General features: G+C 44.0%; 1 protein-coding gene across 24 annotated transcripts in view; it reads right to left on the bottom strand.

Annotated features, from left to right (window-relative positions):
* The window catches only part of Cacna1c (calcium voltage-gated channel subunit alpha1 C), a 697711-nt gene that overhangs the window by 108266 nt on the left and 566107 nt on the right, over positions 1-23338 (bottom strand). For all 24 annotated transcript variants that reach the window (XM_077798896.1, XM_077798895.1, XM_077798894.1 and 21 more), the window contains 3 exons: positions 19247-19273; positions 10785-10945; positions 9644-9869 (listed from right to left, as the gene is read on the bottom strand). In XM_077798896.1, coding sequence (XP_077655022.1) covers positions 9644-9869; positions 10785-10945; positions 19247-19273 — 414 coding nt within the window. The remainder of the gene's footprint in view (positions 1-9643; positions 9870-10784; positions 10946-19246; positions 19274-23338) is intronic.

Genomic DNA, 23338 nt, shown 5'->3' on the forward strand with positions numbered 1-23338 from the left:
GAGGGGGTGAAGAAAGACCATTTAGATGAAATGGCTGGCAGCCTTATGGTCAAACTCTCTCCTCCTTGTTGCCAATGTGACTCTCTGTGGCCATGACTGCCAGGGCCTGAAGATGGGATGATGGCCTCATGTCCCAGAATCACTCTCCTTTTTAGAAAGAGTAGCTGGTGGTAAATGGGTAGGGTTAATGGTGTATTAACAATCAACATAGGCTTTTATCCTAATTGATCAAAAATATGAAATGTACACACTCACACACCAAAAAAGGAAGCGCTCTGGAGAAAAGTGAGAAGAATCAGAAAAAAATACTTGGTGTTTCTGGCCACAGACTTTGTAGGGAACTTGGGGACACCTGAGATTCTCTTTTCAGAACAGGGCACATGCAGGCCCCTGACCGCAGTGGCTCACATGCAGGGGCCAGAGGCCCATGGCCAGCTCGGAGCCTCCGGTCCCCTCCCCAGACACACACTGGCACCACCATCCCTGGCATCAATTCTCCTGTTCTGTTCTCTGGCCACTCTGTGTCACCTTCTCCAAAGTGTGCGTCTTTGCCTACCCTGTTCCCCATCCAACCAGCTTGCTGTTTTCTCTATAAACTATGGTGCATTTGAGGCTTTTGACCGGCTTAAGTGTTCTGCTACCTAAGTTCTCTCCTTTCCCTTCCTCTCCTCCTCCCCAGCCTTCTTGAAGACTTCTTGCTTGCTGATTATCCATTTATTCATTCCTATGGTTACCTTGTCCCTCCATCTCTCCTGGTTTTAGTTACCACCCTCTGTTCAGGGACACTTTGATCCCCATCTGTTTCCCTCTGGGAGTCTGTCTTTGGGTTTGGGGCTCTGTGGAATTCTTCTTCCTCTTCTATAATAGAGTAACCTGACCTTCCTTGAACTGGAACTTTCATCTATCAAACCTTTTACTTTAAAAAGATCAGGGCTGGGCTCTTTACCTTTCTTTATTCTGGTATAACACAAGCCTTGAACTTGCTATAAATAAAAGAACTTCAAAACAATAGTGCCATGGCTTTGGATGCTTTGCAAATGCCCCATATTACTCTCTCTCTCTGTTCCAGAGAGGGTCATGACTAAATTTATACCTGTCCCAACCATTTTCATCTTAAGGGGTAAAAAAAAAATCCTCTTAGTTTTGGTGTCAAGTGATCTATTATTGGAAATGCATTTATAAAGCAAATTTCATGTGATAAACTTGTGTGGTGCAGGGCTTTGGGAAGGTTCTGGAGTGAGAGCTAGCTAGGTAAGAGCCTGGAGACGCAGGTAGAGTTCAGTCAGTGAGTAGGCTCAGCCTGGCCCTCTCCATTCCCTGGACCAGCTACAGAGATGCAAGAGATGCGTGTCCTTGAATTAGAGATGCAGTGAAGTCCAACTCTGGTCTTTGAAGAAACCGTGGGGTCTGGAGTCATCAGAGTGACAGGAGGATGAAGGGGTGTATCCTGAGCCAGGAGGAGGAACCACAGAGAATTCTAGACTATCTCCGTCAAGGTCTGGTACAGCCTCAGGCCCAAGGCTTCCTCTACTGGTTCAGTTCCTGCTGGCACTTGCCCCTGCCCACTCCATCCTAGCAAGATTGGGAAGCCCATTTTATGTTTTCCACTTGGCTAATAAGCTCAGAGGGCTTGTCTTCCCCATTTGCATCAGAGGCCTTGGTCACCTTGCAGAAGGAACCTGCATGGGGAACAAACCTGTCCAGGATGGTAAGACAGTCTGGCCTTGTCTTTAGGATGGCCTTGGGTGGGTGTGCCTCTGGACTGTGCAGCTACTCAGGGTTACCTAGTGGGCCCCTGTGTGGTGCAGGGCTTTGGGAAGGTTCTGGAGTGTGAGCTAGATGTGTCAGGCTTAGGAAGGGAGCACATTCTTCCTCACCAGTATTCCCTTAATCCCCAGCAAGTAACAGTTACTGTCCCAGAGAATAACTACCCTTCCTGTGTGAGTTAGCATGCAGGCTCTTGAGTTTGAGTTGCCATCTTCATAGACCCTTGCCTGGGAACTGGGCAAATGTCAGATTTTTTTAAAAAAATAAAGGCCCTTAATGAGCTCAGAGGCTCCATGGGTCCTTGAGGAGAGTGAGGGCAAGAAGGTGGTGGGGTCAGCTGGGGAGACATGGGGGTGGGACTGGTGTTCACTTCCAGACTCTGGCAGGGACTTGGGGGATCTTTAGAGCCTGGAAGATCTGTGAATGGCTTGGCTCCATGGGTGCCCACGATTCCTGTGTGACTGTGGCTGTGCTGAGTCAGCCTAATCTCAGATTTCCGGGCCTGGAGGGCATTGCAGGGCCTGGATGGTACACTGCAGGGGAGGAGAAATAGAGAGTGATTGAAGGTTTAAGGGGAAGGAAATCAGCCAGTGCTACAGGAATCTTGGTGCATTTAAAAGCCAATTGCATAAAAATGAGATGTAATTAGTAAACTGAACTCACATCTGGATCTAATCTATGGGAAGCCCTTTATCCTCAGCACAGAAAGATAAGGACAGACAAAGAGTAGATGCACTAGATATTGACTCCTGGCAACAGTGAGAGCCCCATAAAGCTCCAAAGCAGGAAAAAGAACCCAATTCATCCTGTGGCTAGAAGACCAGCTGTTATGGGTAATTTACCCTCAGATGATAAAGATTTTGGCCATGTGCATGCCTCATTGTTCTCAGGTAGAAATCTTGTCTTCCTATTCTTTCTTTTTATGTGATTTCTCACTCACAGCACTATGAACATTCAGTAATCAGTTGACTTACAGTCTAGCACAGGGTTCCCAGTCTTTTTTTTTTTTTTCTTCATGAGACATATGGATGGATGATATTCACAGGCATTGTATACTCCTGAAGATGTTCTCAGATCTTAGATTTTGATAAAACCCCCCATATGTAAGCACACTAATAATAATTCATGTTCATAATGATATTCTTGAGACTCCTGCTCCTTTAGGCAACATGGCTAGACTCAGTCCATCCTGGTCTTGCCCATTCATAAAAGCATTTGAGAATGCAAGTCACAGAGAGTGCTGGTGCTACAAGGACAACAAGCACTCCCATTAATAAATAAAAAATATTTTTTTATTTTTTAGAGACACCATTCATAAACTTTGGCACTTTAGCTTTCATATTACTATACACATTGCAAGCAATATCAGATTGCTTGCTATACATTGTTCAACTGCTCTGAACATGGCAAGGTGTCATGACACCATGGTAGAGAATCACTGATCTAGATCAGTAGTTCTCAACTCTTGGACCATAAACCTTAAGAGCAGGGAGAATGGCAATGAAATTATAAGAAGGGATCCATGAATCCATAATTACATCTAGCATTATAGTACTCTATGCTGATTTGAGTACTATAATGCATATTTCAAATGCATACAGATGTGCAAGTATTCATAAAAATCAAGTTGATTTAAAAGCTTTGCCGAATTCTTAGTAACTCTTACCATTGTGTGTTCCCTCAGTCAAGAACTATCAAAAGTATGATTGCTGGTTGTTATGTAGGAACTCATAGGGTTAAACACCTGTGCCTGATTCCCAAATCAGGGGAAGAAGAGACAAGGGACCCGGCTATATCCCTTCCAGTTATTTGTTTGTTTGTTTGTTTCAGATAAAGCCCTCAGGAGAACTTTATCTGAAACAAGGAACCATTTAAGCCAGCCAAATTGCCCCAAATCATTCTTCTGGGTGATCTTGTTCATTATAATCTCATTATGATGCTAAATTCTCCACCCATGATGTGTTCCCACTCACCATTTCCAAACAAACATGCAATGTATGAGACACATGATCTCAAAGCCCACATGTGCAGAAATATGTTAGGCCCCACCTGTGATGGTAAGTCTACAATACGAAGAGGCACCTGTCTCCCCAATAAAACTCCCTTGCTGCTTTTGTTTGGGAAGAAGCTGTGCTTTGAGAAACATCCCTAGTGCACTCTCTACTTGCTGCAAATTATAAACCTTCCTTTACTCTTTCATCTCATGGTTGTACTTATTGGCTTTGCACTCAGCAAAAACATTTTGCATTCAGTTACATAATCTTGACACCGTTAGGGAGTACAGGACAGAGAAGACAGAGGAGAGGTAAGGATCAAGGTTTTTGATTGCATATAGAGGGCTACGTTTTAAGGCAAAAGAATGGACAAAGGATAGCAGTGGGAAATTAAGCCATTAGTTCTCAAAGTAAAGTCACTGGACCATCAACATAGGGCTCTCCAGGAGTTGCTGACCAATCCATTGAGGTGAAGTCTTCAGCAAGCTCCCTAAGGGTTTCCACCAAGTTTGAGAGTCTCAGTTGCTGGTTTAAACTACACTGTTAAAAAATGCATCTTCAACATACAAATTGTAAAGAGACATTGCAAAGTATTCTCAAGGGGGTTTCAAAAGGAGGGGAGAAATACACCTGTTTGATGCCATGACCACAAAGGTGACCCATGTCAAGGCTGTTTAATGAACCATAGTGACCACTCATGGCCCACATTGTGGGAAGTTTCTGGGTGACTATGGTGATTTTTGCTTACAAGTCTGGGTTGGGGGACAAGGGTCAGAGGAAGCACAGAATTCCCAACACAACCAATGTCTTTGTTGTTTCCCAGCAGTCTCCAGAGAGTTTGGAGACTTCAAAAGAGGAAGATGATGGTCTTTGCCCAAATAATTTCCAATTAAATAATGTAATTATCCTGTTTACAATCTTTCTAGAGATCTGAAAATACTACTAATCCTTCTTGTGAAAGGGCTATGAAAAGCTCTCTGATCAAGACAGATTTTGATAGAGAAGAAGAGTGTTACCTTAGAATTACTAGAATGTTACTAGAATGTTAGATAGTGGGAAGTGAAGGGAGAAGAGGGGAGGCGATGTGGGAATAGGAAAGATAGTAGAATGAAACAGACATTATTACTTTATGTATATATGTGACTACATAACCAACATGATTCTGCAACATGTACACTCAGAAAAATGAGAAATTATATCACACCTATGTATGATACATCAAAGTGCATAAATATGTTCTACTGTCATGTATAACTAATTAAAACAACAAAAAAAATAAAGACAGATTTTGAAAAATAGTTCCTTGGCCATGTTTTTGCATTAGGTATAGATAAATTGGTGATCCAAATAGATTGAATGCTCAGTTTCTTAAAGATGCTCTAACAATATCTAGATGCAAGATTTTTTTTTCTATAGGAAAACAAACAAACAAACAGAATTTCAAGAAGTGGACTTTTGAGTATTATTTAAAAGGCACCGAAAAGTCCAAGCAAAAATTAGATTTTACCAGACTCCAGGAGCAGCAAGTTGAATCAGCACTTATCTAATAAGAATCCATATGCAAAGAATTCTTGAGGTCCTATCTCAGGACACAAAAAAACAAGGTAGTTCAGTGCATCACAGTGGGGTCAGAAGCACAGGCAGTCTGCAAGAGGACCTGCTTTTTACTCCCAGTGTTACCCACGAGCAGTTGTGTGATCTCAGGCAAGTGACTTAACACTCTTAAGTTTCAGTTTCCTCATCTGCAAAGTGGGAATACCAATAATTATAGTACCCTACTCTCATCCTCTTAGACGTGGTTGTCAGGATTATTGGAGCTACTGGATGTCAACTTTCATATCACCCTTTCTGGTACATAGTGAGCCCTGATGTGCACTAATGATTATTACTATTGGTTTTTCTACTACTTTTATTATAAACCGGGGATTTTCTTTAATGCCAATATATTCAGGATGGTCAAGAAGAGCTTTTCTGGGGGAAGAGAGGGAAGCAGGTTGTTGTACTAGAATGTTAAATGTGTGGATTTAAATTCTTCATGCCCTTGAAGTCCTTTACCTGATATTAAACCTTCTCAGGGACTTGCTCCTGTTCCCAAGTTCCCATAGCAGCTATTTCCCCCACACATACTTTGTCAGCTTGTTATATCCTGTCTTAGAGTTTCCTTAATCTTTTCATATGCACAATCTTCACCTCACAACCAGACTATAAATTTATCCTGGGTTCACTTCACACCATCTTTTTTTTTAACCTCTCAGAATTCAACACACTGTACTCATGAGCCCCAAAATGACATTTAAGTCAAGGGACTGTATTTATGATGGTGCGGTGGTCCCCTAAGATAACATCTCTTGTGACATCACAGCCCTTCTAGTCTGTGTGGGTTCTCTCTGTGATATGCACACAATGGTGAAACTGAAAAATGCAGTTTCAGAACATACCTCTATCACAAAGTGACAAAGGGCTGTATATACGGTGGATAAATAAGTGAGTGTGAGAATGTGTATGCTACTCTTAGCCCTTTTGTCCTTCTTCCTTCTCCTGATAATAGCAATGAGACTTGTTGAACTAATGATAAAATCTCTGGTTATTGAGTGAGTGCTTCCTGCGCCTGGCACTGAACTCAACATTTGAAGGCCTTGACTTGCTGGAGCTCAGGAACCTGTGCATTTGAATGGTTGCTGAGAGAATTGTGAAGAGAGCAGGGAAACTCAGGGATGCTTTGCATGGCCCTGGTGACTCAGTCAAGTTTGGAATACCTTGAGACAGCTCTGATGAGTTTTGTCCTTAAAGTGGAGATACCAGCCTCCACTGCTTTCTTCAACACAATACAGTTAGTGGCTTTAATGCTCCTATTATCAAAGTTTCCCAGAGCAAAGATTTGTGTTTGCGTGGGTGGGTGGGGGGAGTGTCTCAAAAGAGATTCTTAAGGAAAGGGGCTTCTGCCTTGTGGGGGGACAGTTTGAAAGCTTCCTCCTGGTGTTTTTGATATGTCCTTTTAAGTAGACCACAACCCACATTAAGAAAGCATAAACATATATCACATACACATCTCAAGGGCTCTTCTGTAACAATGCACATGTTTTGGCCAAGGAGGCCTACTGATGTTTTTCCATTCTATTTCATTCTTTAATTAAAAATGATGGTTGTGACAAGAAAAATGGAATTCTGTCATTTGTAGCAACATGAGTGGAACTGGAGGACATTATGCTAACTGAAGTAAGTCAGGCACAGAAAGGCAAGTACTGCATGATCTTACTGATGTGTGGAAGCCAAAAAAAAATTGATCTCAAAGGAGTAGAGAATAGAATAGAATAGAATAGTTACCAGAGGCAGGGAAGGGTGTGGGGGCAAAGGGGATGGGAAGAGGAGGGTTAGCAGGTAAAGGGGCCGTTAGGTAGGAAGAATGTTCTGTAGCACAGGAGGATAACTATGGTTGACAACAATTAATTGATGGTTTCAAATAGCTTATAGAGAGGATACTGAATGTCCCCAACACAAAGAAGCAGTAAATGTCTGAGGTGATGGATGTACCAAGGAGCTGAGTCTAATCATTATACAGAGTCTACGTGCATTGAAATGGCATACTGTACTCCCCAGATCCACAGGATTACTAAGTGTCAATTAAAAATAAAAATATTACAAAACTAAAAAGAAAGCAAATAAATATAAATCATCATTGTGAGAATGTGGAGAATTTGAAGCCCTGATACTGTATACTGTTCATGGGAACATAAAATGGCCCCGTCTATAGAAAACAGCTTGTCAGTTCAAGGACATTAAGTACGGTCATAATTTTGTGCCAACACCACGACTATCACCAAAAACTGTTTCAAGATCTTAATTACGGAGTTAGCCAATGCCATAGAAATTTCATTCCTAGTTATATATATCCAAGAGACATGAAAACATATAATCTATACAAAAACTTGAATATGAATGTTCATAGCAACATTATTCATAGTAGCCCAAAATGCTAACAACTGAATCTCATAACTGACAAATGAATAAGCACAATGTGATATATCCATACAATGGAATATTATTTAGCAATAAAAAACGTATATATGCTACAACCTGAATGAGTCCTGATAATATTCCACTAAGTGAAAGAAGTCAGTCGTGGAAGACCGCATAATGTATGATCTCATTTATAGGAATAGTTCACAATAGGCAAATCTATACAGACCTAAAGCATTCGTGTCTAGGGCTGGGAGGGAAGTTGAGAGAAATAGGGAGTGATGAGAATGTCCTAAAACCAGAATGTGGCGATGGTTGCAAACTCTGTAATAGACCAAAACCCTTTGAATAATGCATTCCAAAGGGTAAATGAATATATGGCAGATGAATTGTATCTCAGTACAGGGGTTGAAAATGATGGTTGTGATCCAATGAACTGGTTTCACCACCCCAGATGGACCACAGTGCTGCTAAAAAAAACTGTTTTGGAGCAGGTTGTCCCCTCCTGTGCCCCTGTCCTGTCCTCTTCATGAGAATCACACCTGCCAGGAAATTGAGGGAGACTGCAGTGTCTGAGAGAGGGTAGACAGACAGATGGAGGGGGCTGAGTGTGTGGGAGAGGGGTGACAGCCACCGGTGCCACCATACCCATCATCTTGCTCCACAGTTGACGAATCTCCACTGCATTTCAGCAGCCCAGGCCTGGCTAAGACACTCCATTTCTCAGCCTTCCTAACAGTTTTGAGAACAGAAACCCCTGGTGAGGTTTCTGGGAGAGATTTTTATCTCCAACTTTAAGAATTGTGCTAAAACATATATAATATAAAAAGCGATCATCTTAACCATTTTTAAGTGTACAGTTCAAGGGTATTACACTCATGATATTGTGCCAACACCACGACCATCACCAGAACTTTTCATCTTGCAAATATGAAACTTTGTACCCATTAAATAATCACTTTCCTTTCCTCTCTCCCCAGCCCTCACATACAGTCTTCTACTGGCTGCCTCTATGGTTTTGACTACTTTAAGTACATGAACTAAGTGGAGTCATGCAGTATTTTTCTGACTTATTTCACTTAGTATGATGTTCTCAGGGTTCATTCACATGGCAGAATTTCATTCCTCTTGAAGGTTGAGTGATAGTCCATTGTATGCATCTCCCACATTTGGTTTATCCAAATGTTGATGGATACTTGGGGTGCTCAAACCTTTTAGGTTTTGTGATTAATTCTGCTATGAACATATATGTACAAATATCTCTTCAAGCTCCTGCTTTCAATCCTTTTGGATATATACCCCGAAGTGGAATTACTAGATCATATGGTAATTCTGTTTTTAAGTTTTTGAGGAACTGCCGTATAGTGGCTGCACAATTTCATATTCCCTCTGACAGTGCACGGGGGTTCCAGATTCTCCATACCCTCCTTAGTGCCTGTTATTTTATTTTTTAAACAGTATCCATCCCAACAGATGTGTCAGGGAGAGATTCTTGGGTGTGAGGAAGTGACTCAGTGGTTGGTTTTCCCTTATTTAATTTATTTTTTACTTCCTGCCTTGAATTTGAACATGATATCTCAGTCCCCAGAAGCCAACTGGGGTGGAATTGGCACAAGGCTGGTGAAGGAAAGGTCAGAGAAGACTGGGTCCCAGTCACCTTGGTGGCTCACTTTTGGGCTTCTTACATGACTGAATCCCTGCTTTGCTGGAGCCACTAAGCTGAGCCTCTGGTTTTAGCAACCAACAAAACTTCTAAACAACATGCCACCCAAATGACCCAAAGAGAGGTCTGTTGTATTAGGAGCTGAGGCTAGACCCTTCCAGAAATAGCAGCGATTCTCCCACCCAGGCCTGCCCCCATCCCCTGCCTTCTGGAGGACTTCTCCCCAAGTCCTATTTCCATAGGGAACTGAAGTGTCACATACCTTGTGATTTTAAATATCCTCAGCAGCCGGACGCATCTCAGCACAGAGATGCCCAAGGGAGACATGATCTTGGTCTCCACTAGGATGGTCTCCAGGATGCCCCCACACACAATGAAGCAGTCAAAGCGATTGAAGAGGGACACGAAGTAGGCCTGCAGGCCCAGGCTGTACATCTTCAGGAGCATCTCCGCAGTGAAAAGGGCCAGTAGGGCCTTGTTGGCTGTGTCTGGCAGTTTCAGGAGAGAAGTGGGGTCCAAGCAGGGAGGTGAGAGGGGAGCAGAGAGGGAAGAGGAGAAAGAAAACAGTAATTATCACGTCTGGAGAAAAAAGGCCCAGCATCCCTCCCTCCCATGATACTTCTTCCATCCACTCCTTCCAGAACAAACAATTAGGGCCAATCCAACAGGAAAGGGATATCTAATTAAATCACAATAAACATTTATTGAGCATCTACCATGCCTCAAAGGCTTTGCATGCATTATCCTGTTTACCCTTCACAAAAATTCTGTGAGGTTTGGAATTATTATAAAGATGAAGAAAAAGGTTCAAAGACCAGTAATCCGCCCAAGTCAACCAGGCAAAAAGTTAAAACCAGGCTGTCCGAGTCTGACCTTTGAACCACTAGACTAATTGCCTCCAGGATTCTGGAATGCAGCCCCCTCCCTGGGATTGATGCTGCCTGGTGGACTCCCTTCTAGTGGTCCAGAACAGGGTGATGGGGCCTAACCAGTCACTGGGGACAGTTCCTTGGGTTCAGGTACTATTTTTCTCTTCCCTGTTTTTTGGCTCATCTCATCCTGATGTATTCAAGGTAAGGCTACCTGGAGGCTGTAGTAAGGCCTGATGAATTCAAAACTCACTCTGGGAAGTTGGCAGCCCAGGGTCTCAGAGCATTTTTATCACCCAAGCCCAGCAGTGACTGTGGGGGCAGGCAGATGGTATGCCCCCAGTCAGGTAAGCTACGTCTGTTTATAAACAGGTTGTGCCTTTGACCATGTGGCATGTGAGCTGCCAGGCCTTGGTGTCTCCACAGGGCACCTGCCAAGAGCCACATCCATTGGCAGCTTGCCTGTGATTACCTCAGGACCCAGGGCTGAGATAGCAAGAGTTGACGGGGACAGAGCCCGGGGCCGTTGCTCACCTTGCACTTCGGTGAGCCAGTGGGGCTGGTTGTAATGTTCCGAGGCGATGGTGAGCGTGTTGAGGAACACCAGGAAGATCACGAGCCAATAGAAGACATTAGACTTGACGGCGGCCCGGCACTTTCTCCTGCAGAACCGATTCCATCTGCGCCAGTAGCGGCTGGAAAGGGGGCAGGGAGAGGATGGGGCTGGCTGTAAAATGCAGATTTCTGCCCCCGTGAAGCATGCCACAGTGGCTTCTGTTCACTCTTAGCTGGCGGGGTCTTACTAGAGCACAGCAGCCTGGTGGCAAGGAGACAAGGTCTCCATCAAGTTCACTGGGCTCACTGCTTAGTTGTGAGACCTTGAGTATGCCCCTGAACTTCTCTGAGCTTTGGTTTCTCATCTGTGAGATGGGAACAGAGCCAACCTCACAGTGTTGTTGTGAGCATGGATAGAATGCCATGTTAAGGCATCTGGCACAAAGCTGAGGTGCTCCATAAATCAAAGTGTCTTTGTTTTCTAATAATGGCATTATTAGAAAATAGTATTGCAAATATCAAAAAGAATTAGTAATAATGGCGGTGACAGTGATAGGACTAATAATGGTCACCATTAATGAAACCTCTGATATGCCTAGTACTGTCTTAGTACTTCAAAAGACTTCTCTGCAATTCTTTAAATAACTCTGCAGAGCAGGCATTATTCTTCTATTGTAGAAGAGAAAACCGTGGCCATGGGAGTGAAGCAGCTTAACCAGTGTTCTAGGATCGAGAGCCAGGCTTGGCTTCCCTCCAGCCTGATCTCATGCCCCTTACTTTATGCAGCCTTACCATTCAGAGCAAGGTTTAATCTGCATCAGAGGATCTTTGCTTTCATGGAGTCAGGGAATTTTGTGAGAATCTGATGAATATTTAGATCCTCTGTTTGCAAAACTGGGCACACCCTACAGGAACACACATTTACATAAAAGTTCATGCAGTACACAGAACCCCTGGTCCACATAGTATTCCTAGTCTCTTGATTAGGGAACTTTGTCAGTGATTCTCAAACCTGGCTATATCTAAGGGTTACCTTGGGAAGCTTTAAAAACTACCTGAAACCCTTCCCCGTGACCCCAACAAAAAACAAATTCAATTTGATATTCTGGGGGCTAGGTATTTTAAAATAGCCCCCAAACTCCACTGGTATTTTTACATGTTCTCCAGCTGGTTCTAACATGTAACTATGATTGAGAAGCATGAAGTTGGATGATCCCCAAAACACATTCACATTTATGATTCTGTGACAACCTGTTTTTAATTTCATCCTCTTCATGCAGTGAAAACATAGCTACATGGCTAACACAGTAGGTGATACAGTTAATAAATACCTACACTGACCCAGGAGAGAAAGCAGGGGATGCTCAAGAGGTGTTGGGAAGAAGACTGCAGAGAGCTACTCAGAGGGCTTAAGGGAACAGCATGTTTGGGTTTGATTTCAGAAAACCAAACGTCCGACAGACACAACCACACTGTTAACTTCTTCAAGGATGATGTGAGGGATGCTCTTCTAATTGTCCTGGTTGGAGGTGATGGATGTAGAAGCTTTATTAAGGAAAAGACACTGAGCTGACAGTAGCGTTGAGAGTAGTATCAACAGGACTTGGAGATGACTGGAGTTCAAGGTGGGAGAAAGGGATGATGAAACTTTTAGCTGGGATGATATGGGTGAGTGGTGCCCTTATCCAGTAGAGGGCCAGAGGAGGAGGGGTGCTCTGGGCCAGGAGGTCAGCTATGAGAAGGGTGGGGTGCTCAGCTGGGGACATGGGCTTGGTGTTTGCTGGGCATGTATGTAGACAGGCCACCAGGCAGGTTCAGAGTTTCTGCTTGGGAACTCAAAAAAACATAATTTGGGAGTCTAGTCCATGAATATCTGTAAAAATAACTTTCATTTTCTAGTGTCCCTGGTCTAGGCTGACATTCCTCTAAATAAACATGCCATGGAGCAGAGATTTTCATTCCTCATACTGAAGGCCATTATTGAGCCATGAAAGTTATCTAGTTGGTCATGACTGGCACTGAGAATAGGAACCAAATAGAAAATATTCTGATACACACCATATCATGAGAAAATTTCAAAATAAACAGTAAGGAAAAAGTTTAAATAAAACTTTCAGGTTGTGTGTGTGTGTGTGTGTGTGTGTGTGTGTGTGTATTACTGGGACAGGCTATAAAAACTCACCTTCCACTTTAGAGCAATAAAACTGAATTACAGTCCTGTATTCTAAATCAGAGTCCACAGCATGAGTCCATATCACCAGTCTGGACAGAGATGATCAAGCATCTCAGAGTCATTTTCTCCATGGAGTTGTTATGATGGAGCATCACAGGTCATTGGTATGAAAAAGCTGCCCTGCAAATGGCATGTCTCATAGCAGCCCCCTGGGTCATGCAGCATTATGTGCAAGTGTGCCTGAAGTGGGCAAGGGACTGTTGTGTGTGCTACACGTTGTGCCCTTCCAGCTTTAGGACATAAGCCCCTTCAAACCTTGCCCAACTCCAGAAGTCAGGGACAACTCACATTCAGAGGCTCTGGGGATGTAGGCCTCTGTTCTAATAGATCCTTCCATTCACACCTTAAACTCCCTTTGGGGATTACTTGTCTTCATCTATGTTTCTAACTCTGTCCTTTGTCTACCTACTATCTGCAGAAAATCCTGTTACCAAGCTTTTGCTAAAATTTGTTACAAGATTAGATGAGTACAGTTTGGGCCCAGGGGACAGAGGGAAGAATTAACCAGGGTGGTTGAACGCCATCTCCAGTGAGTAAGCAGGCTGACAGGTAAGGGGGCACTTACCTGCTACACTAGAGAAATGTAATACTTTGAGAAAATTAGCTTCTAGTGAATTTTGGGATGATTTCAACCTCCAGACCAACTACCTTGGATGCGAGTTAGGATAGAGAGGGACAAAGGTAGGGACAATGAGTTCCACATAGTCTTAGTGAAGGGTGAGTTTCACTCTTATTTGCCAGATTTTTTTTTTGGGGGGGGGCTACTGGAGATTGACCTCAGGGGCACTCAAGCACTGAGCCACATCCTCAGCCCTATTTTGTATTTCATTTAGAGATAGGGTCTCACAGAGATGCTTAGCACCTCACTTTTGCTGAGGCTGGCTTTGAACTCATGATCCTCCTGCCTCAGCTTCTTGAGCCACAGGAATTACAGGTGTGTGCCACTGCGTCCAGCTTCTGCCAGATTGTGATACTGAGAAGTCCTATCATGCCAGGGCAAAGTTCTGCTTCTTTTTGCATTTGTACTTATTAATATTATAAAGAAAGTTGATAATATATTTTTCTTATAAAACAAGTTTTGGGGACAAAGTCGTATTTGATCTTAAATAGCTTACATTATATTTGCAAAGAATATGTTTTAAATAGACACACTCTCATAATACAGAACTCAGAGATAATTGTTATTCAGAATCCAAACCAATCAAGGTTGCTTTCTTTTATAGTATGTAGAAACTGACTTGGAGTCAGTTTAATACCAGGAACTTGACCAAACCCCTCTTTTCTACAGCTTGTGGGTAACAGCTGTGGGGTGTTATAAGGTCAGACTTGTCACGTGGATCTGGAACTACTTTGCCCCCAGTCCCACTAAATCAGGCTGCTCCTGCGCAGAGCTGTTCAGGAGAGTCACGTGGATTGGGGCTGGGGTGGGGGTGGGGGTAATTACTATCCAGAGAAAGTATTTAAAGATAATTATACACCTCCCACTCTTCAAAATATAGCTTTGCTTGACAACTGGTTTCCTGGCAACACTTCTTACTGTATAATAAATGTAATGGTTTATTAGAATGTGTAAATTTATTTGTGTGTTTACATATGCATGGAGGATATATAAATTAAATGATAAAACAGGGAGGAGAAATTTGCCTGCTATTCATGTTCCTTTTGCATTAACTTGAAGTCATTTAGTCTAGAAATAGAAGCTTCCATATGTAGACACAGGAGAAAAGGATGGATGAGAACATGTTGAATCTACTTCTCTAGACATCTGTATCGCTGCACTCTGCTCCCTTGCCCCTGGCTTACCTTGCCTTCTCCCAGTACTGGGCCTCGCTCCTGCCTCTCCAACTACATAGAACACTCTCCCAATGACTAGGGACTCCACCTGCTGTCTCCATCCTCTAGGTCCTGCCCATCCTGTAAGGCTCAACTTGAGACTTAGCTTCTCCATGATGAACTTTCCTAGTCTTCCCAGCCTGGCCACCCCTGTATCACTTGTCTGCCTCACTTTGGCCAAGAAACATTTATTAAACACTTACTATGGATTAGTGGATAATCCATAGTTAATACAATAACATAGTCCTCGTCTGCCTGAAGCCCATGCAGGGGACAGAGGAATGAGGAGGCAACACAGCATGCTACATGCTGGGGACTCTGCAAACATGCACCAGGGCACATAAAACACATCTTAGCCAGCCATGGAGGACCCAGGAGAAGTTTCTAGAGGAAATAACTTGTCATGAATTTGTATCGTCAGTTAGTTTTTATTTGTATTGTTCTTGCCTATCCAATGAGATCATAAGACCCATAAGGGGAAGAGACTGTGCCTTCTACTTTGTTACAGACACACAGTACTTAGCACAATCTGTCCCACATAGAGGGACATTCAGCTGACAGACTGCATGAGCTACAGAGACAAACAACATAGATATACTAACTCCCCCAGGAGGATCAGGCTTAAGATCCCTGAACCCCTGTGACCCAGGGGACAGGGTCGGGTGAGGAGAGTTTCTCAGCCTGTAACTGCTGACAGGCATCTAGAAGAGCAGATGACAGGAAAATAATGAGCATGTCAGGCTCTCTCAAGTGGCCAGAGTAAGTTTCCATCTTTTTTTTTTTTTAAATCAGAATGAAGAATGGACAGCAGAGGAAATCATTAAAATAACTTAAAAATGGACAAAGATTGGGGCAAATGTGGGTTTGTGCCTTGTTGGTTATGTCATGACAAGAAGGACATGACAAGAAGAACTCTGGGGACAAGGCAACATAGTCCTCCAATATTAAAAACCCATGAGGTTCACTTCAAAATTCTACATAATTGAGGTCCAAAAACTCCAACAGGTCATCTGATGCATACCCCCAGGTTGCAAAAGACTCTCTGAATTGTACGTTCCGGGTCTGTTTGCGTCCTATGCTGAACTCTTGGCCCCGTATGTTGCTCATTCTTTATTTTATCTAATTCCTATCAGTGGAAACTTGGATTACCAAAGGAATACCCTAGAATTGTTTTAATACCGTAAGTCTGCTAATTTGCCAAATTCTCCCTAAAAGCCCAGTTCTAATAATTCTTTTAAATAAACTGTGACTTTGTTAGACTTTGTATCATTTAGTCTTGCACATGAAACAGGCCAGTTTGAGGTTTAAGATTTATGTTACTGTTAAAGTGCCCCACCTAACTGAGGGAACAACTTGGGACACCGATAATCTTGGAGGCACTTCCAGTCTATTGCTGGCCTCTGATATTCCCCAACCAAGCATCAACAAGAGGCTTCAGAACCTGAATTAGGTGGTTTCCCTTTGATATCTACTCAGAACCTCTAGGGTCACATTGTCGGGGACAGCAGCTTCTAGCAACATGAGGCTTTTGTGTACTTGAAATGTGGCCAATACAAACAGAGAAGTGCAGTAAATGTAAAATACACACTGGATTTCAAAGGCTTAGCATAAAAAAAAAAGAAATGTAAACTTTCTTACTAAAAATGTGTCGTACTAATTACATGTTGAAATAATAATGTTTTAGATACACCATTGGTTTAAATAAAAGGTATTAAGACTAATTCCTTCTGTTTCTTCATACTTTTAAACATGGCTACTACAAAAACATTTTTAAATCTCCTATGTGCCTTGCCTTATCACTTCCCTAGCACAATCCACTTTATGCCCAGGGTATAATAAGGTGTATGGGGACAGGGTTTAGTATTACTGGGCAATTGATGAGCAGGATGGCACAGAGACTAGCAGCAGGGCTCCTGACTCAGAACTCATGTGGCTATACGTGAGCTGTGTGACCCTGGGCCCCTCTAAGCTTCAGGGTCCTTATCTGCAGGTAGGTTTAATGACTGTACCAAACTACCAGAAATAGGCCAGTTGGGAATATGGAGTCCTTTCTCTGCATTTTATTGTGTTGAGAGTGTGGTTACAGAGGAAGAAATCCTTCAGGGATCAGGGCCCACTGGCTGATAGAAAGCAGTTTGAGAAAAGCCTCAAAGTGGAGCAGAGATTCCCTTTTTTTCAAAAGCATATATTACATGATAAATCACTGGATTAACAAAATGGTTCCCAGAGTGTCCACTGAGGATGTAACTGAAGTATGCAACTTTCTCTTATCCTCCAGATCACATTCATTCATTCATTACCCACTCATTCATTCATTTACATGTAACAAGAATGAAATTTTGGAAATATTTTATCGTCCTTTACTTTATTGTGTGGGGGCTTTGGAACTGTTAAGAGCAAAACATGCTTCTCAGCTTTGGTTGTCAAATTAGATATTTTGTTTGAAAGTGTGTCCAGTCTCTTGTCTTACTTAGGCATAATTCATTTATTCACTCAGCAAAGATTTATTAGGTCCTTATTATGTATCAGAAATTTCTCCTCATGCTGGAGATAAAGCAAGAAAAATTCATGCATTATTGAGAAAGGATTTTTCAAAAATGTTTTAGAGCTCTCCTTCATGTAATAAGAGCCAGATTCAATAGAGCTGACCTTAGATTTCTACATAAAGGAGTTTTTAGAGAAAGAGGCAGAGGAGGAAAACCTGCATTTCCCAGTCTCAGTAGCATATGGGAGAAAGAAGGTATCAGAAAGGGGAGAGAGTCTGACACCAGAGTCCTCATTAAATCTTAGCCCTTGGGCACTGAGCCCCAGAGAGTTAAAGAGACTTGCTTTAGAAACACTACAAAGCCGTCAGGGAGGCCCAGGGTCATGGGGCTGGTGGGTAGGCCCTTGAGGGAGAATGTCAGCCTTTGACTCAGAGCTCTATCTGACTGGGACTCAGGTGTGTGGAGGACCGGCTTTAGTGCTCCTGGCTCCCCATAGGACATTCATGGAGTGTGAGTGACCTGGAAGTATCCATGTACTCAGATGAGGTGTGAAGGTGCTAAAAGTCAGTGGACCAGTAGAGTTAGGTGTCAAAGAGCAGATGTGGAGACTTTAAGACTGGATGCAAGGGGATGGGGCGTGGCCTCTACCGATGGATGCCCAAACCAGATGGACCTGTTGAACCTCAGCGGGTGCCAGCTTAGAGCAGCTCAGACTAGCCTTATGAAGCAGAGCAAGCAAGATCCCAGAGGACTCCTGAGGAGTCCTCACCAAGACCTGACTCTAGGATCTGGAATCCTCTTCTCCCCATGAATCTATATTGGCTCTAGAGATGAGCTGAACCAAAGGAAATCTAAGTGACTACAGAGGTGATCTCGGGGGACTGGGCTTCATTTACCCAGCTGGCCTTTAATTTAGCATAGTAGGTGCTGCTAGGGAAGCAAGACTCGGTCGTGAAAAATGAAGATGGATATTCTTGGTACAGGTAAGATTTGCAGGAGTCAGTTTATATTCTCACTCCACACATCCATCCATTCAACACACACTTAGGAGGCAGCCTAGAGCTGCACCGGCACTGAGTTGGACTCTTAGGGAATAATAGCTCTGAGGCATGCAGACAGGGCCTAGGTCTCTGAGCCAGTAATTGGTCAATGCAGTGCTAGAGGCATCTGCGAAGCACTGTGGGAATGGGGGTAGGTGAGTCAGTCCCCTCTGGGAGTGTGTCACAGATGCAGTAACTTTTGTTAAACATAGTCTGAGTTTTCCAGATGAGGACAGGGACAGGTGATTTAGGTGAGGGAAACTTTGTGCCAAGGTCTTAATACATAAGAGGACAGAGAACACTTGGATAACTGCAAGAAGTTGTATGTAATTGGAACAAAGGGTATTTACTGGGGAAGACAGAGGGTGAAGACAAAAGACAGATCGCAGCCTGAAGACCATGTGCCCTCTGGAAGGTTCTGAGGTTGTCTCAGAACAGTGACTCAGAACAGAGTCATAATCCTCCTTGCTTTCCACGGTCCTCAAGGTTCATCTCTCACCATGTTCCATAAGCATAAAGTAGGTCAAGAGAGTAGCAAGTGCTCACATGTTTATTTTAATTGGACTCTATTTCTTATAAGGGAGAGAGACATTTCGTCTCAACCTCCCAGGGACAGTACTGCTCAAAAGTTCCAAAGAATTCAACAAATTTCAATCCTGAATCATTTTCCCCATTTGATCCATGAGCCTCTTCTTCAGAACCTTACAAAAAAGAAAGCCATCGCCCCTTAGAAGAACACCTCTTTCTCTACCTGCCAACTAGCAGTGGTTATCCTGGGCCACCCAAAATGGTAGCTGAGGGCTAAGCTGGTGGGCAGAAGGAAGGAACAGCAGTGTGTATCTCACTCACCTGAACTTCGACTTGGAGATCCGGTGGCTGAAAGAGAAAAAGGAGACATTACCAAAGGACAGACACTCACTTTTCTCCACGCAGAGGATATTCAACAATCCCAGAGGAGTTTGGTGTCCTCAGGTAACTCTACCTGGGCACTGGAAGGATGTGCCGGTGTGAATTAGAAGCTGGTCAGAAAGAACACTATTTTGGGCATTTGAAGGTGGAGACTAAGGGTGGGCCCAGGTGATCCTCCCTGAAAAAGGAGAGTCCCCTGTCCTCAGATCATCATGAGGACAGTCAGTTCCATGAGGAGAGGTTGGGAAGAGCTGCCTCTTAGGCCTCTCCTGCACATGGGGGAACCCCACCGCAGAAAAATCCCAGGCAGGACTCAGCACGGGCCTCACTGCTGTGTGCCAGAAGACCTGCCAAAGCTGGGTTAGGAAGTGAGACCAGCAAAACGAGCCAGCTTGGGGTGGACAGGCTGCTAGGAACCTGTTCCAGAGCTTTAAGGACAGATGTTAAAGAAAGAGCCACATCTTCTGAGGAGAAATCCAGAATGCTAATAGTCATGTGCAGCCCTGAAGACTGGGGGACTTTAGCGGTGTGATGAATGCCTCAAAGGGTCATTCATTATATGGGTGGGGGGTTTTATGGGAAAGTGGGACCTTCAAGGAGATCCTATAGAAAAGGAGTCCAGGGGACACTGGGAGGGGACAGGAGGCGGGGAGAAGAAGGCCAGAGAGAGGTAATAAATGAGAAGCGTGGAAGAGAGAAGTGGGAGAGGTAGAGGGAGAGGGGGAGAGAGGAGAGACAGAAAAAAGAGAGAGAGAGAGGTTTTGTCAGAGTTTGTTTAAAATTTATAAATTATACTTTTATAAGTTAAAAGAGGTTGGGGGAGGGAGGGAGAGGGAGAGGGAGAGCTTGACTCTTAGCTTAATGCTAAGAGAAGGAAGTGAACACAGGCCAGACTGCAGGTGGACTGACACTCAGATGGACAAGCAGAAAGACGGTGCAAATGAAAGATGAAGAGCTGGAGGCAGTGGTCAGGGACAAGGAACCATGTGGGGAGAAAACAGGGGAGGGGAGTCTGGGAGGCTATTGCTGCAAGTTGGTGCTGTCCCAGCAGAGCACAAAGCCAGCTGTGTCATACAGCAGGAAAAAACCAACCCCTCTCGTTATTTTTTATTAAAAAAAAAATTAAACCAGAAGATGTGACAGGTGGCAAAGCCATCGTGCATGAGATAATGATATCTCTGAGGCACTGAGAATCAGAGCCAAGTGCCTTTACTGCTCAGAACCGTTAGCTAATGACCTTTTCCCACCCCAAAGACTGCCTGCTAGGACTGGAGGTATAATCACACGTTAACAAATGTATGGGAGGGGGACCAGGAGCCCAGGGCAGCATTTTCATTTAGAGCCACGTTTAATGGGGGAAACAAATGTTTTCCAGCTGCTAATAGGGTGATGGGGAATCCAGGGCACTGTTGTCTCCAGCAGTGCCACGCTGAGCTTGGGACCTTCAGCATCTTTCCCAGGCTTGCTTTTGGGCATCTGCCTCTCCTTGCAATAGTGGGTAGCTATGGCCTCCAGGCTTAAGACTGTTCCTCTGGCGTGTGTGTCAACGATGACCACTTGCCCTCGCTTTAAGTTTTCTCCTCACTTTTACTCCAAATGAGTCACAAGCAAAAGGGAGTTCTTAAGAGCTGTCATATGGGGAAACCTACATCTGAATGTCCACCTCCCTTGAGGAAATGACTCTGGGACATGGACTCAGGGGAGGATCGGGGCTGGGGGTGACTGCTTATAATGAGGTCCCAGTTCGTGCACAGTCATTGACTATGGGTCCTTTCCTGGCTTCCTGGTGTACCATGGACAAGCAAGAACGGAATAGGACTTTCTTGCCTGCTGAATTCCAAATCTTGATGTAGAAGCCTGAACACCAACTTGAAGACTGGCTTTCTTCTTGTTGTTTTGAGGGGGGTTGTGAGCATAACTTTAGGTTCTGTGAATCTGAAATATTCACCCTTTTTAAATATTGGCACATTTTATAATTGATCAGTAGAAACACTCAGCCCCAGGTTACTTAGGCACCCTGCTGAAGAAGGGGCGGGTACTGCTCAAGGGGCATTTGTCTGGAGACAAGAAAAACTTCAGCTCTCTCTCTTAGAGAGCTGGACTTAGAACTCTTTGAAAGTCTAAGGGCCTTGATTACTCTGTACTCCCTCTGTACAGAGGGCAGTTGAACATGGAACCTCAGTTCACGAAAATAGAGAGACACCATTGCTTGGCAGTCTTCTGCCTCCTGGGTAGTAGCCAAGGGCTGGATGTTTGAACAGCTGCTTCCTTTGTGTGAGTCACTGAGCTAAGGGGTCGTGGGTGCCACCACTCCCCATCCTGGGCTGGGTAGCCTGTGACAAATGCTGTCTCCTCCTGTCTCCCCAGGTTCCAAACAGTCCTTACAACAGTAGAAAACTCCAGCTTCCCCAAGCTCCAATGGGTCATTTGTGACATGCTAAGAAGTCTTCTTGGTTTCTCCATCATTAATCATCGGAGGTGCATCTCCCTTCTCACGTTTTCACTGGGCTTATGAAGAAGAACAAGGAGGCAGAGAAAGTCAGTAACTGACACATGAGAGCAGTACTCCACTGGATAGAAACCAAAGTTCATTCAAGCCAAGACACTTGCTCTGTTCAGGCCTCCAGAACAAACCTTCTAGGAGATCATGATTTTCTTCTCTGATATTGAGGTTCAAAATTAGAGACAAATCCAAAACATTTTCTCTCCACTCCCCTCTGGGCGTAGTTATTCAATTTGCATTTGTCATTATTTGACAAATATTTGAACTTCTCAGGAGCTATTTATATTTCCAGCCTCTCTCCCTTTCTTTGAGTAATGAGCACCGTATGTTTACTACCTGCTGTGTGAAATACTATTTCCCTGAATTGTCCCCAATTTGCCTTTAACATAAGTCAGATGGCACGCAGTCATCTCCACTTGGACAGAACTCTGACTCGGCCTCCTTAACTCCAAAACTTTGTCACCAGCACATGAATCCAGTATCACCACATCTCAGGCCTGAGCCTCCTCCCTTTCATAGCAACCAATCTTCGCCCAATTGCTCAACCTTCTTCTGAGACTCCCAGACTGATACCAGACTTGACTTTTTGTGCTCGGCTTCATGTCTAGGTCACCCCAAATACAAGGCTGATTCCATACCACCTAGCCTTTGGCTGGGGCTGTGTGGCTAAACTCCACCTTGGTTCACCCCTCTTTCTGTCTCTAGCATTAGGAGGCTGCCCCATTTGCCAAAAAATAGTGGAATTGTTCTGTGAAGCTGACTCCATATTGATGATGTTGGTCTTCACCAGAGCTTTGGCGTCACTCAGTAATCTCTTAGTCATCCCTTGATGATTCACAAGTTTGAACCTCCTGCACTGTCCTTCAAGGTCCTACAACACCTCATCATCCTCACTCTGTGATGAGATGATGGAGATATTTGGTGTAGTGCCCCCTCACCAACCCTCTTCATCACAGCCTGCTTCTGATTCTATATTCTTCATAGAACCTTAGGCTTTGAGGGCTGGAAGGAATCTCTGGTATCACGCGGACCTTTGGTGTGTGATTTCTTATCTGTGTAACCTTACTCATGTGAGATTTGACAGAGGACCCCAAATTTGTCAAAGAAATGAAAGTGGCCCCTGTATGTGGTGTCATCCCCTTCTGGCTTTGCTGAGAGTAATGGTCCATCCAGCCCTCTGTTTCTAGAAGAAGGTGCTGAGACTCAGAGCAGAGCACTTTAGCTAAGGCAACAAGGCTGCTCTCTGGTGGCTGATGGGGACGAGATGCCAGGACTCCAGATGCCAGGTAGGGTACCTCCCTCTGTGTGCGTTCAGCATCTCCACCTGCATCTTGAAGTCAACTCTCCCCTCTTCTTAAGAAATTTCTTCTATAAGTGCTCATTTCCTCTCCAGCTTCTTTAGTCTTTTCCTTTCAGTGGCTTCTTCTTTGCCTCAAAGATGGCCCTAACGATGACAAAGTCAGCCCTCCACTTTCCATCGCAGCCTCCTCTCCCCCTTCGGTGGTCTCACTTCTTGAGTGGGTGCTCCA

The sequence above is a fragment of the Urocitellus parryii genome, chromosome 5 (assembly GCF_045843805.1).
Source record: "Urocitellus parryii isolate mUroPar1 chromosome 5, mUroPar1.hap1, whole genome shotgun sequence".
Taxonomy (NCBI): Eukaryota; Metazoa; Chordata; class Mammalia; order Rodentia; family Sciuridae; genus Urocitellus; species Urocitellus parryii.